Source organism: Coenobita brevimanus, chromosome 8, assembly GCF_032717465.1.
Source record: "Coenobita brevimanus isolate Jiangsu-jjx chromosome 8, ASM3271746v2, whole genome shotgun sequence".
NCBI lineage: Eukaryota > Metazoa > Arthropoda > Malacostraca > Decapoda > Coenobitidae > Coenobita > Coenobita brevimanus.
Window position 1 is genome coordinate 16,658,118 of NC_136961.1, and position 18,727 is coordinate 16,676,844.

Sequence of the window (18,727 nt, forward strand, 5' to 3'; positions counted from 1 at the left end):
CTATTTTTTGGCCCTATGGTTAGGGGGCGGACTGAGATCCCGAGGGGCCGGGGTAAAATCCCTCTTTTGAGTGTGTGACTGTGAATAATTTATCAAGTTTTGTTTCCAGCATACAAAAGAGCTAATTGAGAATGTACACAAAAACCTCTAACTGCTGACTGTGATTAATGTCAAGTTTTCTTTTAATCACTACAAATGCATTTGTACAGAAAGGACACTAACATATGGGCTCTCTGACTGTGAACAGTTGTCAAGTGTTGTTTCATTTATACCACAAAAAACTAGTGCAAAGGAAGATGAGAGAACAGCGTACTAGCCAGACAAGCTTATGAACTGTGTGATGGTAGTTAAAAGGATGTTTTTATGACGTGTCGGTGTGTCTGGTAGAAGATCGGTAAGTGTGTATTGGCGTAATCTGAATCATCACACTACTTCCAGACCCAGTCTTGGATTCAACTTGTGTCATTCCGGACAACAAACAACTCCAGCTACTGTACCACCACCACCAGCGCCTCCTGCAGCCACCATGGAGGACAACTTCGACACCATCCTGACCAAACTGGGCACCGGAAAGTGGACAATGCTCTACGTCCTCTCCATGATGTACTGTAAGACTCCACTGTTTTATTATTATTATTATTATGATGATGATGATGATGATGATAATGATGATGATGATGATGATGATTATCATTATTATTATTATTATTATTATTATTATTATTATTATTATTATCATTATTATTATTATCATTATTATTATTATTATTATTATTATTATTATTATATGCTGTGGTAGGTGGGGGCGCTCACCATCCACTCACTTGATGTAGCGCTGCTCTTGCGTATCTGCCCTTTCCTCTCCTTCATCCTTCTTTCCTCCATCCTCTTCTCTCTTTCTTTCCTCTTTCCTCGTCCTTCTGCCAACGGGTGACATTACACTCCCTCTTCTGTCTTTCTTTCCTTCATTCTTTTCTCTTCCTTCTGCCTGTGGGCGCCTCTACACGGAGTGACAAGCCAAATGGTTTCCTGTACACCAGGAAACCATTTACTACGCTGGGTGGTAGCCATATAACCAAATTTTGGCGCTTGGTGGTTTAGTGAGTACTGTATTTACGGCGCTCCAATCGGATTGAGCCGGTGATGGTTTATATCGAAGGGGTGGTTGAGGTTTATTTCTCACGTAATGCCACTCAGGGTTCAGTGAGGCTGGTCACTCTCATCTTTAATGTCAGGACCAACTTGCCTATCCCCGGGCTCTTACGCTTCTCATGGGGCAATGTAGGATTGGATGATGAATGAATGAATGATTATTATTACTTTTATTATTATTATTATTATTATTATTATTATTATTATTATTACTATTATTGTCATAATGATGATGATGGTGGTGGTGATTATTATTAACAGTAGTAGTAGTAGTAGTAGCAGTAGCAATAGTGGCAGTAAAATACTATTGCTACTACTATTACTACTACTACTGCTACCACCACTACTACTAGTGTTATTATCATGACAGTTTCAGACGAATTTACTGAGCATAGGATAATAGTTCGAACTGGAAGATTCAGTTAAATCTTTCACATTTAGAAGACCTTTCAAGGGCAAATAAAATCGTTTGGAGGTAGTAAGATTAGCTATGCTATGCGACCTCTGTCATGTAAGATTCTCCTCAATTCTATTTACCTTCACAATACAGTCCTTTCACCTTAACTTGCCTTGCATTTTTGTTCTTTTGCAGCTTATTTTGGGAACATCAGAGGCAGAATAAGACAATGCTTTGTCTGCGCATCACACGACAGGACATCTTCGTCACCAAAACCATATAGTGTTAATCTATTGTTACATTTCAGAACTCAGGTTCGAGATTTGGCAATTTTTCGCCCAAATTAGGGTTGAAAAGGATGTAATATTACAGTCAGTCCTTATAAGTCAGGCATGTGCTCCAGAATAATGCAAATTTGTGCATGTTATTGGTACTGACAAGTAGGGGAATTGACAGTTTACTTGTATCCAGAGAAGTTCTACGGTATCATTCATTTACTGTGCTCCTTTCACCCTTCTGTCTGGCGAACATTTTTAAAAAACATACTACTACCATACAATTTCATTCAAAGATTAATTTGAATTCTAAAATGGCAGGAGTTAATTACAATTATATTTGACCTGCGTGTCGTAAATGTCGACTAAAAAGGGCGGAGTGAGGGGCCTAGGGACCCCCTCCTCTGTATTTCTAGTTCCTACAAAGAAACAGGGCATAAAAAGGGATAGGGGATTGACTTATCACCGTACCCTGAATATTGAGACTATGAATGTGCGTGGATGCAGTACAATTCAGCCTAAAAAGGAGAAGATTGGGAGAATTTTTGTGAGAAGAAAGTTGGATGTGTTAGCTTTGAGTGAAACAAAGATAAAAGGTAAAGGTGAATCTACGTTTGGAAGTGTGACTGGAAGAATGTCAGGTGTTGATAGAGGAGGAGCAAGAGAAGGAGTGGCCTTGTAGTGAGCCAGGAAGTACAGCTGTGTGTGTCATTGAGTGGAAGGAGGTGTCATCGAGACTGATGTGGGTAAAAGCGAAATTTGGACATGAGTTGTGGGTATTCGTGACTGCATGTGGGCCTGGTAATGAAAGGGATGCAGAAGGGAGGGAATCTTTCTGGAATGATGTTGATGAATGACTGCAGAATTTGGGGGAAACTGTGAATGTGGTAATAATGGGAGATCTGAATGCTAGAGTGGGAAATGTAGCAGTTGAAGGTGTAGTTGGAATGCATGGTGTGCCTATAAGAAATGATAATGCGGAAAGAATGACAAGGATGAATGTTGAGCGAGAGATGGTGATTGGAAATACCTTGTTTGAGAAGGAAGATATTTATAGGTATACATGGGTCAGGCAGGAGGATGGAAGGGTTGTTGATAGAGCAATGATGGGCTATGTGGTTGTGTCCAGGAATGTAAGAGGACGTTTGCTGGATGTGAGAGTTTTGAGAGGGGAGGGTGGAGGTATGTCTGACGACTACCTGGTAGAGGGAAAGTCGAAAGTATGTACGAGGTGGGTGAGAGCTGGGACAGTTGGTTGTGGAAGAAAGGTTTTGAATATGAATGAATTGGATAAAAGAGAGAAAATGATAGCTTATCATGAGAAATGGAAAGATGAATGGAGTGCAGTGAGTGATCAAGAAAATGGTGGTGTGAGGAGGAATGGTAGTTGTTTAACCCTTCGTGGGCAAATGGGGTCCCTGCGGACCCCAGCATGTTTTTAAAATGTTGCCATTAAGCCATTTTTTACTTTCACAGCCTGGCCTCTCATAAGTTTTATTGTAGATGGTTATTTTATATCCTCATAAAATTTGAGCAAAAAATCTCACACGATTAAGGAGTGACATTGTAATAAATGTCAGCGGGGTCCGCCAGGACCCCACCTGGCCTTTTGTGTGACAAATTTTTTTTATATATTTTTTTCAGATATTTCAGATTATAAACAATAGGACAATGTCAATACCAGTAGCAAAGTTTTATGCCTCAATGGCGGTGGCAGAAGGTGACCAAGAAGAAGAAAATTATTCAGATGGTGATTTATCTGTATCCGTCGCTGATGGTTATGAAATGCTTGAGCAAACTGACAGTGAAATTAGTGTGAGTAGTATTGAGTCTCCTGTGAGTGCTGATGATAATTCTGAAAATGCAAGTGGTGGTAGTAATACAGAAGTTGCTCATCAAGAGGATAAAACAAGAAATTGTTGTACCAAATTTGAACATTATAGGGATAGTTTTATTTTATGATCTTGCTAATTTACTTTACACATGAACTTATTATTCTGAGAACCTGTTCCAAGAATACTGACAATCAGACATTCAAATAAGTGTAGAATCAGTACGTCCACACTCAAACTTTAATCAAATTGTGATAAAATGAAAAAAAAAAAATAATCATAAAAAAAAAAAAAAAAAAAGGGACACTTGGAGGGTTGGTTCCACGTGCCGTGTCCTGGGCAACATATGTACAAAGTTTAGTAGATATAACTTTATGAATATGGCAGAAATACACCATTACGGTTTGGGGTCCCCCGGGACCCCATCGGCCTTCCATGTAACTTGGTAACCCCTGGCCCACGAAGGGTTAAGAGTGCAGTTGTGGGATATGCAGAAAAGGTGTGTGGTGTCAGACGAGTGGGTGGTTGTGTAAGAAAAGAAAGTGAGTGGTGATGTGAAGAAGTACTGTAAGGCTGTGGCTGAGAAGAGACGTGCATATGAATTGTGGCCACAGAGGAGAGGTGGAGTAGGTGGTTGACTAAGAATTTTCAGCAGAGTAAGAAATTGTTTTGGAAGGAGGTGAAGAGGGTGTGTGGGATAGAGACTGAGAAGGAAGAGTGAGTAAAGCATGAAATGGAAGAATGTTAACTGAGATGAATGCAGTAATGATGAGATGGGCAGAGCATTTTGAAAGACTTAAATGTAGAAAGAGAAAGGGAGGCAGAGGGTGCGGTAGATGGAAGGGTGCAAGGAATAAATATGTTGGGAGAGTTGAATGATTCTTTGATCATGGTGGAGGAGGTGCAGGAGGCATGCAGTAAAGGACATGAAAGCAGGGAAAGCTGCAAGTATGGATGGGTGTGCTACAGAATGTCTGAAAGGTGGTGGAGTGATTACTGTTGAGTGGTTAGTATGAATACTGAATGTGTTTTTTTTGAGCGGTATGGTGCCAGTTGACTGCACGAGTGCGTGTATGGTTCCGATGTATGAAGATGGGAGTGATAAGCATGAATGTACTAGTTTTAGGGGTATACTCGTAAGTCTATTGAGTGTTGTAGGTAAGGTATATGGTAGAGTGTTAACCTGCTGCATCCCGTTGACATACATATGCGCCCGAATGATTTGTCACTGTAACTCCCATTGATGTTTATAAACACGCTGCAATTGCAAGGTCAGTCATTTGCATACTTTTCAAATTTCATGCGTAATTTTTGGTACTTATACGCGGGACACATACCTCTACCCGAGGCCAGGCGGGGACAATGCCTTACTCCGCATTACCTCCCCCCCATGCACACCATTGTCCTGGCAAATCACCTGTTACCAGCGACCTGGCCAGTAAAGAGATGTCGTGCCACAGTATGAAATTCAAGGCGAGAGTGATTCCCCAATCGATGACAATGTGGAGGACAAAGTTTACGTGGCGTTAGAGTAAAAAAGGTGCAGAAGTGATGAGGAGGTAACGTTGCCAAAAAGGGTGGAGTATGTTGATGTGTTTGGTGAGTGAAACAATGCTTATATCGCCTATATTACTGTGTGAAAACCAATATACTTTTGTACTACATAGAAATTCGTACGAAATAAATAAATATCTTCCTATTCTGCGTGGTTTGGAATATTTATCCCTCCCTTCTCTGGAGCCTGGATCGAGAGAACACGGTACCAGGTGAGGGTAGGGTCACTTGTACTGGCATTTCTAAGTTCAGGTGAGCACTTTCTGAATATTCGATGTTTCTCATAAAAAGCAGAGGTTTAGCAAAAAAAAAAAAAAAAAAAAATGAAGATCAGCCGGGACTGGGGGAGGTCATTGGTGAAATATTTGCCAGGACACGGCAGGTTGAACTAAGAGACTTAGAGAGGGTACAGAGGGGGCATTTGGTGATGAGCAGTGTGGCCTTAGGAGAGGAAAGGGATGAGTGGATCAGGTGTTTGCTCTGAGACAGGTGTGTGAAACGCATTTGGCAAAAGGCAAGGATGTGTTTTGGCCGTACATGGATTTAGAGAAAGCATTTGATAGGACTGATAGAGAGGCTTTGTGGACTGTTCTGAGACTCTATGGACTACATGGTAGGTTGTTAAAAGGGGGGGAAAGTTTTTATGTAAATCGTAGAGCATGTGTAGGAGTGGAAACTACTGTGAGTGATTGGTTTCCCATGAGAGTGGGGCTGTGGCAGGAATGTGTGATGTCATCTTGGTTGTTTGATATATTTATATGGATGGTGTTGTAGGAGGCTAATGCGAGAGAGATAGGTGGAGGTTTGAGTCTGGTGAATGCTGATAGAAGAGAGTGGAACCTGAATCAGCTGCTGTTTGCAGATGATACTGCATTGATTTGCTGATTCGGGGAGAGTTTGAGACATATAGTAAAGGAGTTTGGAAGGGTGAGGGAAAGGAGAAAATTGAGAGTAAATTAGAATAAAAGTAAACTGATGAAGTGTACGAGGTTGGTGGATAGTAGGAGGATGAATGTAGTTTTGAATAGTGAGTTGCTAAAGGAGGTAGAATGTTTTAAGTGTTTAGGGACACATGTTGCTGTGGATGGAAGAATAGATGTTGTGAAGTTTAAAATGAATGAAGTAGGAAAGGTGCTGGGAGGAATGAAAAAAAATTTTAGATATCATTCACTGAGAATGGATGTAAAGAGAAGTCTGTATTAGGGTGTCGTGGTACCGACTGCATTATGTGGGGCTAAACATCGAATATGGGTGTAGCAGAGAGGAAGAGTTTTAATGTAATGGAGATGAGGTGTCTCAGGAGTAGTGTGTGGGGTGACGTCTATGAATCAAGTGAGAAATGATGAAGTACGAAGGAGAACTGGAGTTATGCGGGAGATGGCTGAACAAGACAAGAAAGTGTTGTGATTGTTTGGGCATATGATGAGAAAGGATGAAGAGAGACTGGTGAAAAAGATAACTAGATCAGATATGAGAGGTGTAAGGCTGAGAGGAAGACCACATATTGGATGGATGGACAGTGTGAAGAGAGCGTTGGATGCTAGAGGGATGTATGTAGAACAAGGAAGAGTAGTTGCACGTGACAGGGATGACTGGAGAGAAATTGTGAATGAATAAATGGTGGTGTGGCCCCGAGGAGATATTTTCCCTCATGTGGTCATCAGCTGTTCAGGTCAGGTGCGGGTAAGGGGATGGGTCCATTATGATGTGGCAGGGGTTAACCAGCTCTTCTGTCGGGCCCTGTTGTGGATGTCGCCGACTGCCCTGTGCAATTGATCCTCGTGCGGTGTGGTACGGTGATGACCTGTCCCTCCTCCCTGTGGGACTAAGATACAAGTAAATGTGTGTGTGTGTGTGTGTGTGTGTGTGTGTGTGTGTGTGTGTGTGTGTGTGTGTGTGTGTGTGTGTGTGTGTGTGTGTGTGTGTGTGTGTGTGTGTGTGTGTGTGTTTGTTTGGATAAGTATATTGGGAGTGTGTCGTCCTGTCTTGGCTACCCCACTTTTGGGGGGAAGCAGCTTTGGTATATAAGTAGATATATAGCTCTGACCTCTCCTGTTCGAAGTCTCCCCTACGCTGAACAAAATCGTCTAAATGAAGCTGTAGTAACATATAAAGTACGTCACTGGACTGAAGGAAGTACTAATAAAGCTAGGCCTATAAAGGCGAGTTAAAACAAAGACTTACTGTAAGCCTTTCAGATCGATGTTGTCTAGTTCAGTTAATACTTGGTACTTCTGCACTCAGTTATATTCAGCTTAGGAATGAACCTGATATCAAGGGTGTGATTAAAGCTGTATCTAAACCCTCCAGTCTGAAGCCCCTCTAAAGGTGAATGAAGAGGAATAGAGATAGTTTATTAATGTATACAGACGCCATAATCCCACAAGGGGTAGCCGTTTGTCTTCGATTTTACAAGGAGAAATAACCGTCTGCCAACCTCCCTGTGTCGATAGACGTAGCCGACAGGATTGAGTAGATGGAGAGTGATACTGTATGTGTATCGTGGGGTGATGGCTGCCCCTCTGTCACCAGTGGAGTAGAACGTGGACTGCTGCCAGTAAAATGGTGAGGCGTTGTGTAAACTTTAACGTAGGTCTCTCTCTGTCTCACTTTCGCTCTCTGCTGTCTGTGTATTCTTTTACTGTAAGTGAGGTGAGTTATAGTCACGTCGTGGGTTACGGAGTTTTACTGTACAGTTACTGTATATCGAGATGTGATTAAAGAGAGTAACGTAACATGGTGATAAACCTCTTAACTACCCTTTCCTATTTCTATCATCGATCATTCTCTCTGGCTTTCTGCCCTTATAGCTGCTTTCCCTGGTATTAAATATCGACCAGTGCTCAGGTGTGTCTACAGTATGTCTGGTACCATTCCATAGGCAGTTTTCCGTGACGTCAGATAACTGGCTCAAGTTGGTTGTATTGCATGTTCATGAAATAATTGTATTGTCTGGCTAACAGGGTTTTGTGATATATCGGGTGGTCAGACATTTTTGTCTCGAAATATGGCATGACTTTTCCTGAACTGGACATATGCACCTACATTACGTACATCAGTGCCTATAGCTATACAGTTAAATATTACTTATTAATGCCTACACTTGCTGACACGTAGGGAACACATACGGGTTGGATATATGGTTACATCCAGAGTTGCAAATAGTTTTCTGGCTTACAGGAAACTATTAGGCTTGCCACTCAACTTAAGGCCACCCGGAAAGAAGGAAGAGTAATAAAAAGTGACAGGGAGGATGGGAGAAACAGGAAGAGAGAAAGGCAGGCCCAGAAAACGAATGATAAAGGTGAAGGAAGAAGTAGCCAGCATTACACCAAGTACGTGAATGATGGTTGCCACCACCTATCAACATAAAGATAGTAATAACAAAATAATAGGACGCCATCGAAGTGCTGGGATGTAACGCAAGGCATACTCTTTTGGCTCTACAGTAGCTTGGCCCAAAAGCACCATCTCTCCATACTGAATGCTGGATTGCACCAACAGATTTACACCACATTATACTGTTAGCCACGAGTAAGTGCTGTAGAGAGATAGCAGAGCCGTAGCATTGTCTTTTATGTCAGTGAACCACGTGAGATAAGCTGCAAAAATCTGGGCCAAGTTAAGGTGAGGGAACTATAATTTCGCATGCACTAACATTTTTCTCCCCGACCCCACGCATAGTAATGGCAAAAAGAACGATTAGTTTGATTTGTAAGTTATTGATTAACCACGTCAATCTGATGAAGCATTTTTCATTCCATTCTTGCTAAGTTTAGAAAATTTAGTTCAGATTTGGAAAGGTTTTTCGAACTGGAGTGGCTAGATATAACCTTCATTAATCCCTGCGCAACAAAAGATCTTCCTCAAGAAGAAAAACTTCGTCTGGAGCCAGAAAAAAGACAGAAACAAACAAACAAACAAACAATTAAGTATGTAATCGGATACAGTAGGTTGTTGTTTTTGGCTTACCATCATCCAAATACACCCACTGTATTCTGCTGATTTTTTGTACTTATTCATACTTATGGCCTGTCGTCGACCAGACATACGAAAACTTATTCTAGCATTTTTGTTCTTTGCTTGTACTTGGTAAAATATTTGGCTTGCCATCGCTCGAACATATCCAAACATACTCTAATGATATATTTAGTTTAATTGTTCTAATTGAGGTATTTGGTTTGTAATCGAGTAGATACACCCAAACTTTTTCTAAATATTCTCTTTTTTTTTTTTGGGGGGGGGGGGGGCGAGGTTGCACTGTGGAAGGGTTGTGGAACACAATCTGGCTGCATTATCGGGTGGTACTGCCATTCTGCGGTCAGATTGTGTTAGGAAGAATTCTGCCACCGTATTCCTTGCGTGTCATAAGAGGCGACTAAAAGTGACGGAGTGAGGGGGCAAGAGACCCCCTCCTCTGTTTTTTCGTTCCTACAGTGAGACAAGGACTGGAATGGGATGGGGGATTTGGTTATCCCCGTACCTTGAAGATTGGGTCTATGAATGTGAGTGGATGTAGTACGATTGAGGCTAAAAGGGAGGAGACTGGGAGAATGTTAGAGGAAAGCTGGATGTCTTAGCTTTGAGTGAAACAAAGATGAAAGGAAAAGGTGAGTCTAAGTTTGAAAGTGTGACTGGAAGGGTATAAAGTCTTGATAGAGGATGGGCGAGAGAAGGTGTGGCTTTGTTAGTGAGCCCTGAAGTGCAGCAGTGTGTGATTGAATGGAAGGAGGTGTCATCGAGACTGATGTGGGTAAAAGCGAAATTTGGACCTGAGTTGTGGGTATTTGTGAGTGCATATGGACCTGGTAGTGATAGGGATGCAGAAGAGAGGGAGTCTTTCTGGAATGATGCTGATGAGTGTGTGCAGAGTTTTGGAGCAAATGTGAATGTGGTAATGATGGGAGATCTGAATGCTACAGAGGGAAATGTAGCAGGTGAAGGTGTAGTTGGAATGCATTGTGTGCCGGGAAGAAATGAAAATGGGGAAGGAATGATAGGGATGTGTTTTGATCAAGATTTGATGATTGGAAATACCTTGTTTGAGAAGAAAGATATTTTTAAGCATAGACGGGTGAGACAGGAGGGTGGAAAGGCTTTTGATGGAACACTGATGGACTATGTAGTTGTGTCCAGGAATGTAAGGGGAAGGTTGTTGGATGTGAGAGTTTCGAGAGGGGAGGGTGGAGGTATGTCTGACCACTACCTAGTGGAGGGAAAGTTGAGAGTAGGTATGAGATGGATGAGAGCTAGGAGAGTTAGGTATGGCAGGGAGGTTTTGAAAGTGAGTGAGTTGAATAAAAGAGACAAAATGATAAAGTATCAGGAGATGTTGAAAGATGAGTGGAACACAGTGAAAGATCAGGAGAATGGCAGTGTGGAGGAGGAGGAGGAGGAATGGCAGTTGTTTAAGAGTGCTGTGGTGGGTCATGCGGAAGAGGTGTGTGGTGTGAGACGAGTGGGTGGTGGTGTAAGAAAGGGAAGTGAATGATGGTGCGAAGAAGTAAGCATGGCTGAGGCTAAGAAGAGACGTGCATGTGAAGCGTGGTTGCAAAGGAAGAATGAGGTGTCATAATGGAAAAGAGGAATAGGACGAGAAGGGCTGTGCGTTATGCGAAAGTGGCAGCAGATGAGAGGTGGCGTATGCGGTTGACTAAGAACTTTCAACAGAATAAGAAAATGTTTGGGATGGAAGTGATTAGGCTGTGAACGGAAGAGTCTGAGAAGGAAGAACGAGTAAAAGCAGAGGATGGAAGGATGTTAACTGAGGCGGATGTAGTAAGGATGAGATGGGAGGAGTATTTTGAAAGATTGTTAAATGTAGAGGAGGATAGGGAGGCAGAGATTGTGGCAATGGAAAGATACAAGGAATAAATGTGTTGGGAGAGTTGAATGATTCTTTGATCACGATGGAGAAAGTGGAGGAGGCAGTAAAGGAGATGAAAGGAGAGGGAGCTGCACGTATGGATGGATGTGCTGTGGAATGCCTGAAAGATGGTAGAGTGACTATTGTTGGGTGGTTAGTAAGATTGCTGTATGTTTTGTGAGTGGTATGGTGCCATTTGACTGGGAAAGTGCTTATGTGGTTCTGTTGTATAAAGGTAAGGATGATAAGTATAGTAATGTGCGTTGCCGTGGATAGTCGTAGAGAGATAGGAAGGTTGGTTGTAGATCGTCAAAGCACTGCCAGTATAAAGTCGTGAGGCGTCGTATGGCTCGAACTTGCCACTGCTTAGTAAAATGGTGTGTCGTCGACTAGAGTGAATAGGTAGGTCTCTCTCTCTTTCTTACCTTCCCCCTTTGTGTATCATAAGCGAGGTGAGTTACAGAGTACTCTTGGGTTACGGAGTTTATTGTACACAGTTATATCGAAGTGTGATTTACAGTGTAACATAGCGTGACTGCAAAACCTCGTAGCTGACCCAGTCTCCTGCCTTCTGCCCTCGATCGTATCCTCAGGCACTCTCTGACCTCTTCTGTCTGGCTCTCTCTATGGTTCTCTCTCCTTCTCTAACCTTCTTCCATGTGATTTCGGACTTATGTACCCCTCTCGCTTCCGGTTAAAGTGTGTGTACATAGGTACGTGCATGTGTGTGTGTCGGTCATGTATCTGGCACCTGATCAGAGGTGTCTGGCATTCCTGATTAGCCTAGGCAGGGAGATGTGTAGTTTGCTTCCTGGACAACTTCAGAAATAACTATCTGTTTTACATATTGTTCCCTAGAATCATATAGTTACATACCAGAATTACTAATACTATTCTGTCATAACATAATATGCCTGAAAGTATGAATGTATTAGCTTTAGGGGTATAAGTCTGTTAAGTGTTGTAGGTTAGGTGTATGGTAAAGTGTTAATTGAGTTAGAGAGGGTTCAGAGGGAATGATTGGTGACGAGCAGTGTGGCTTTAGGAGAGGGATGGGATCCGTGGATCAGGTGTTTGCTGTGAGACAGGTGTGTGAAAAGTATTTAGCGAAAAGGAAGGATGTGTTCTGGGCGTTCATGGATTTAGAGAAAGCATATGACAGAACTGATATGGAGGCTTTGTGGACTGTTTTGAGATTGTATGAAGCCGATGATAGATTGTTAAAAGGAGTGAAAAGTTTTCATGAAAATAGTAGAGCGTCTGCACTGTGAGTGATTGGTTTCCCGTAAGAGTGGGGCTGCAGCAAGGATGTGTTAAGTCGCCTTGGATGTTTAATATTTATATGGATGGTGTTGTAAGGGAGGTGAATGTGACAGTGTTAGGTGGAGGTTTGAGTCTGCTGAAAGCTGATGACAGAGAGTGGAATCCGAATCAGCTGCTGTTTGCGGATGATACTGCACTGGTGGCTGATTCGGAGGAGAGATTGAAGCAGTTTGTAGATGAGTTTGGAAAAGTGTGCTGAAAGGAGGAGATTGAGAGTAAATGAAAGTAAGAGTAAATTGATGAAGTGTACGAGGTTAGTAGATGGTAGGAGGATGAATATAGATTTGAATGGCGAGTTGTTAGAGAAGGTAGGGTGTTTAAAGTATTTAGGGTCACATGTTGCTCTGGATGAAAGAATAGATGTTGAAGTGAAGTTTAGAAAGAAGGAAGTAGGAAAGGTGCTGGGAGGAATGAAAAAGTGTTGAAATATCATTCTCTTAGCATGGATGTAAGGAGAAGGCTGTATGAGGGTGTAGTGGTACCGACTGCTTTACACAGGGCTGAAACATGGAATAAGGGTGTAGCAGAGAGAAAAAGTTTGAATGTAATGGAGAGAGGTGTCTGATGAGTATGTGTGGAGTGATGAGTATGGATCGAGTGAGAAATGATGAATTGCTAAGGAGAAATGGAGTTATGCGGGAAATGGCTGACTGAGTTGCGCAGGGAGTGTTGCGATGGTTTGGGCATATGGAGAGAATGGGTGAAGAGCAATTGGTGAAAAAGATAACTGGATCGGATGTAAGAGGTGTAAGACTGAGAGGAAGACCATTAATAGGATGCACGGACAGTGTGAATAGAGCGTTAGATGGAAGAGGGATGTCTGTTGAGCAAGGAAGAGTGGCTGCGCGTGATAGGAATGATTGGAGAGAAATTGTGAATGAATAAATGGTGACACAGCCCCGAGGGGATATTCTCCTGCATTTGGTCTGATCAGCTGATTAGGTCAGGTGTGGGTAAGGGGATGGGTCCATTATGATGTGGCGGGGGTAAACCAGGTTTGCTGTCGGACCCTGGTGCGGATGTCGCTGATTGCAGTGCACAGTTGACCCTCGCGCGGTGTGGTGCGGTGAAGATCTGTCCCTTGTCCTCTTGGGGCCAAGATACGAATAAATGTGCGTGTTTGGATAAGTAAATTGGGAGTGTGTCATCCTGTCTCGGCTACCTCCCTTTCTCTGGGGGAAGCAGCCTAGGCATATAGATAGACAGACTGATAAATAAACGTGGCTTGCCATTGCTTGGGCATATGTAAACATATTCTAATAACACCAACACAGACAGGTGGTCATATTATCGTCAGCTATGGAGGACTCCATCGCACCCCTTCAATATCAGCTTATTTCAGCATATAGCTCTTCATTAGTCCCATCTTTGTTTTTAATGCAATCTTAGATGTTAAGATGAGGAGAGAGAGAGAGAGAGAGAGAGAGAGAGAGAGAGAGAGAGAGAGAGAGAGAGAGAGAGAGACGTAAGGTACAATTTGCAAAATAATTCGCTAACGAAGAGGTGCTCCCAGTCCTTCAACACTGACGAGAATATTGGTTGAGGCCTCTATCATCATCGTCATCAATGCCTCTTTCCACCACCAGGGTACACCATGTTGCCGTACCACACTATAGCAGCTGTGTTTATGGCCCCACCTATCAACCACACGTGCATCCTCCCGCCCCACGCCATCACCCCCACTCTCGTGCTCTCGCCCGACGACGCCCGGAACACAACCGCCAACATATCCTACACCTCACCTCCCGACCAGCCCCACGCTGAGTAAGTTATGTGGAGCAGAAGGTACTGTATATAGGCCTCTCTCTCTCTCTCTCTCTCTCTCTCTCTCTCTATTGCCTCAACACGGCTTGCACAAAGCTCTCTAACTACACGTTCTAATCTTTTTTCCGTGCAACTCTTTTACTGCAGTAGTTAACCGGTACTCTCCTTCTTTTATGTATCAAGTGATATACAAGAAAGATACTTTTGATATTGAATAAAATGAGCTATTACGAGCAGTGATGTCACGCAATATAATAATGATTTATTAAACAACAACGTGCTACGGTAAAACATATATCATTTCTGCTCCCACATTGGTCATCGACCATCAATACAGGTGGACAGGCTCTTAAAAAAAAAAAAAAAATCATTCATCCTCCCTGTGATGGAAACAATGAAATACAGAGGAGGGATTCCCCCTTACCAAGACTAGCAAACGGATATATATATATATATATATATATATATATATATATATATATATATATATTACGGCCATACCACGTTGAGTACACCGCTTCCCGTCCGATCAGCGAAGTTAAGCAACGTTGGGTCTTGTTAGTACTTGGATGGGTGACCGCCTGGGAACACCAGATGCTGTTGGCATAACGTTCTCCCTACGTGTCAAGTGGGGTTGGTGGAGGATTAGTGTCCCTCCCTGTAAAACAATTAACTCTAAGCCCTTGGCCACCCCGTTTGGGATACATGGCGTCTGGCAATGAATGAATGATATATATATATATATATATACTACTTCTGGGAATTATCTGAGAGTTCATCTCACCCATGGGTGACGAAAACTGTTTACGGGATGCAAATTTTGACGAACCGCATTCACATGTAACGACTTCGATGCCCATATTTTGCCTTCCATACTGAATCATTTATCATGCCTAAGATGCCTTCCATACTGAAACATGTATCATGCCTTCCATACTGAAACATGTATCATGCCTTCCATACTGAAACATGTATCATGCCTTCCATACTGAAACATGTATCATGCCTTCCATACTGAAACATGTATCATGCCTTCCATACTGAAACATGTATCATGCCTTCCATACTGAAACATATCATGCCTTCCATACTGAAACATGTATCATGCCTTCCATACTGAAACATGTATCATGCCTTCCATACTGAAACATGTATCATGCCTTCCATACTGAAACATGTATCATGCCTTCCATACTCAAACATGTATTATGCCTTCCATACTGAGACATGGTAGGACTGTCTCACTGAGGCCAGGTACTATCGTGAACAGAAGTATCGGTGCACCCTCCTGACAGTGACTCGTGAATTGTGTTGGTAACATTGTCCCCCCCCCCTTCCTCCCTCTCTCAAGTCAAGTCCCCCTCCTCTCTCTCCCTCCGTCTTTCTCGTCTTGCGTTTATAAGCCCCTCCCATAGTTTAGCCTCCACCTCCACAACCACGAGGCCACAAATCATACCACAACATCCCCCCCCCCTCTCTCTCTCTCTCCGAACGTATTATACCTTTTATGCGTTTTTGCCAAAGCCTCTTCCTAAAGTGAAATATCAGATCGTTAAATTAGCATTATGTTGCATATTTCACCTTCACATTTGTCATTTTATTTAAACCTGGAAGAATATACAGTTTCATGATCTGCTCGAAGATGAATGTTTATTTACCATATATTATTATACCTAAGTGAGATTCAGCTGAGACTTCACTATACTCATGTATTCTCCTATATCATTGCAGTACTAATGATCTGAGCCATTATATTCTAACACCTGCAGTAAACCTGCGTTTCACTGTTAAAACTTATATAGGGTCAAAAAGCCTAATGACTTACACACACACACACACACACACACACACACACACATATATATATATATATATATATATATATATATATATATATATATATATATATATATATATATATATATAGCAGCAGCAGCAGCATCGTCATCATCATCAGCCATTACAAGTCCACTGCTGAACAAAGGCCTTCCCTAACCTTCTCCACGAATTCTTTGACTGAGCCAATCTTTGTCACATTTTCCCTGCAAATTTCTCTATCTCATCTCTCCACCTCCTGTCTGTTTTTTTTTTTTTTTTTTTTTTTTTTTTTTTTTGCTATGCTTACAGTCTCTTGGTGTCCAGTCAGTCAGCCTCTTGCTCCATCGGTTATACCTTATTCTTGCTACATGGCCTGCTCACCTCCATTTCTGTTCTTTTATAACGTCTATAACATCTTTGACTTTAGTCTGCTTTCTCATCCAAGTTGATCTTTTCCTGTCTCTTAAAGTTATTCCCAGCACTGACCTTTCCATTGCTCTCTGAGAACGGATTAATTTATTTTCCATCGATTTTGTCAGTTTCCAGGTCTCACAGCCGTAGGCCTACGTTATAGCTGGAATTATATATTCGTTATATACTTTTCCTTTCATACAAACTGGCAAGCTACTTTTCATAATGCCTCTGTGTTTACCGAAAGCTTTCCATCCTATTGTAATGTGTCTTTTTACTTCGCTATCATGATCTTTCGTTGATTTTAGTATTTCCCTCAAGTAATTGTACTCCTTGACTTCTTCAAGGATTTCTTCTCTTATTCTGATGACTCTCTTTGGTGTATGTGGATTAAACATTAATTTTACTCCAGTTCATCTTTAGCCCTACATTGAGACTTTCTCTGTCCAGGTCATTTAACATCTTAGAATGTCTCTGCTGTTTCTGAGATTAGGACAGTGTCATCTGCAAATCTTAAATGGTTTACCTTTTCTCCATCTATGTTCACTCCTTTGTTTTCCCAGTCTAGCTTTCTGAAAATACTTTTTAGGGTTGCTGTAAATAATTATGGTGAAATTCTATCCCCCTGACGCACGCCCTTTTCAATCTTAATTTTTTCCGAGTCCTTATGTAATTTAACTGTAGCAGTTCCCTCTTTATATATGTTTTCGAGCAGTTTTACGATATTCTCATTCACTCCTTGTTCTCGCAATGATTTTATAATTGCTATGTGTTCCACTGAGTCAAAAGCCTTTTCGTAATTGACAAAACCTAAGCACAGTTGTTTATTATATTCTGTAGTGTTCTCAATCAGCTGATTCATTGTGTGTAGATGATCAGCAGTCGAGTACCCGCTTCGGAATCCTGCCTGTTCACGAGGTTGGTTTTACTACAAACTTCTTGTTATTCTGTTCGTAAAGACTTTAGTGAAGAGTTTGTAAATGACTGATAATAAGCTAATGGGTCGATAGTTTTTAAGATCTTTTGAGTCGCCTATTTTGTAAAGTAAAATAACTATTGCATTATACCATGTTGAGGGAATTTTCTTCTTTTTTATACATTGAGTAAATAAGTGAGCAAGCCTATTTTGTACTTCTACTCCTGCATCCAACAGTAAATCTGTTACTATTCCATCTTCTCCCGGAGCCTTCCCTCTTTTCATGTTTTTAAGAGAAGTATTTACAGCACTTCGTCTGGTGTTACCTCAGGTATTTCACTTGTGTCAGCTGAAAAGTTAGCTATTGGTACTACTGTCTTTGATGCATACAGTATGACTTCACCGTTTTTGTCTTTCAGTAGTAGTTGTTCCTTAGGCAGTCTGGCCGAACAGCCCCGAGTCCCTTAGGAAGGCCATGGCTGCTTTCCTAGTGCCATATTACTTTGGACCTGTTTCAGACTTTTTCCTTTTTTGATGGTTTCTTTGATCTGATCCATGTTTCTCTTTCTTCTTCTCTTTGTCTTTTGTTGATAAGATTATCCAATTCCACTCGTTCTATTTCATCTTTGTTTTTACTTTCATTTCATTTTTTTTTTTTTTTTCATAATCTCGAGATTCTCTCTGAATACTTCTTGGCTTTGATTGTACAGTATTAGGTTTTCCTACTACCGCCGCTGATCCTCTTAGCACTATTGTTAGTCTGCCATTCATCTCATCATTGTCACATTCAAGGTTACTTAGTGCCTGAAATCTTCTTTCTTTCACTTCTGAAACTGAATCTGGCTGTGCAACCCATCATTCTATGGTCACTTTGTATATTAACTTTGTTGATAACTGTGAGTTTTGTGATCGCATAATTCTTGTCTGCTATAATGAAGTCGATTTCATTCTTTGTTTCTCCATTTGGGCCTCTCCAGGTCCACTTTCTCCCTCTTCTTTTGTGAAAGAATGTGTTCATTATCCTCATGCTAACTATTTCAGCAAGATTTACCAGCGTTTCTCTTCTTTCATTCCTTTCTCCCACTCCAAATTTCCTCATACATGCTTCTCCATTTTTCGACTTCCTAACTTTTGCATTGAAACCTCCCATGAGTATAGTATATGTGGTCATTTCTTCTTCCATAATCTTAGAGATGTCATCATATTCCTATTTCTTCGCCTGAGCTTCGAGAAGTTGGTGCCTATACTTGTATTACTTTCAGGGTATATTTTTTTTGCACAGTCTGATTACAACCAGTGCTGCTCTGTCAGATACACTGCTGAATTTAACAATGTTGTCTGCAAGATTTCTGTTAATTAGAAATCCTACACCACTAACTTTTTCATTTTCCCTTCCTCTGTAGTAAAGTAGATGGTTGC

General features: G+C 41.6%; 1 protein-coding gene and 1 non-coding gene across 2 annotated transcripts in view; both read left to right on the forward strand.

Moving 5' to 3' along the window:
* Nucleotides 1–11,290: 11,290 nt before the first annotated feature.
* The window catches only part of LOC145406714 (organic cation transporter protein-like), a 144,512-nt gene continuing 137,075 nt past the window's right edge, over nt 11,291–18,727 (forward strand). Inside the window, exons 1-2 of the mRNA XM_080277815.1 lie at nt 11,291–11,300; nt 13,986–14,163. Coding sequence (XP_080133941.1) covers nt 11,291–11,300; nt 13,986–14,163 — 188 coding nt within the window. The remainder of the gene's footprint in view (nt 11,301–13,985; nt 14,164–18,727) is intronic.
* LOC145408991 (5S ribosomal RNA) lies at nt 14,651–14,769 on the forward strand. Its single transcript, XR_013899029.1, has one exon. It is a non-coding gene; the product is annotated as a 5S ribosomal RNA (ribosomal RNA).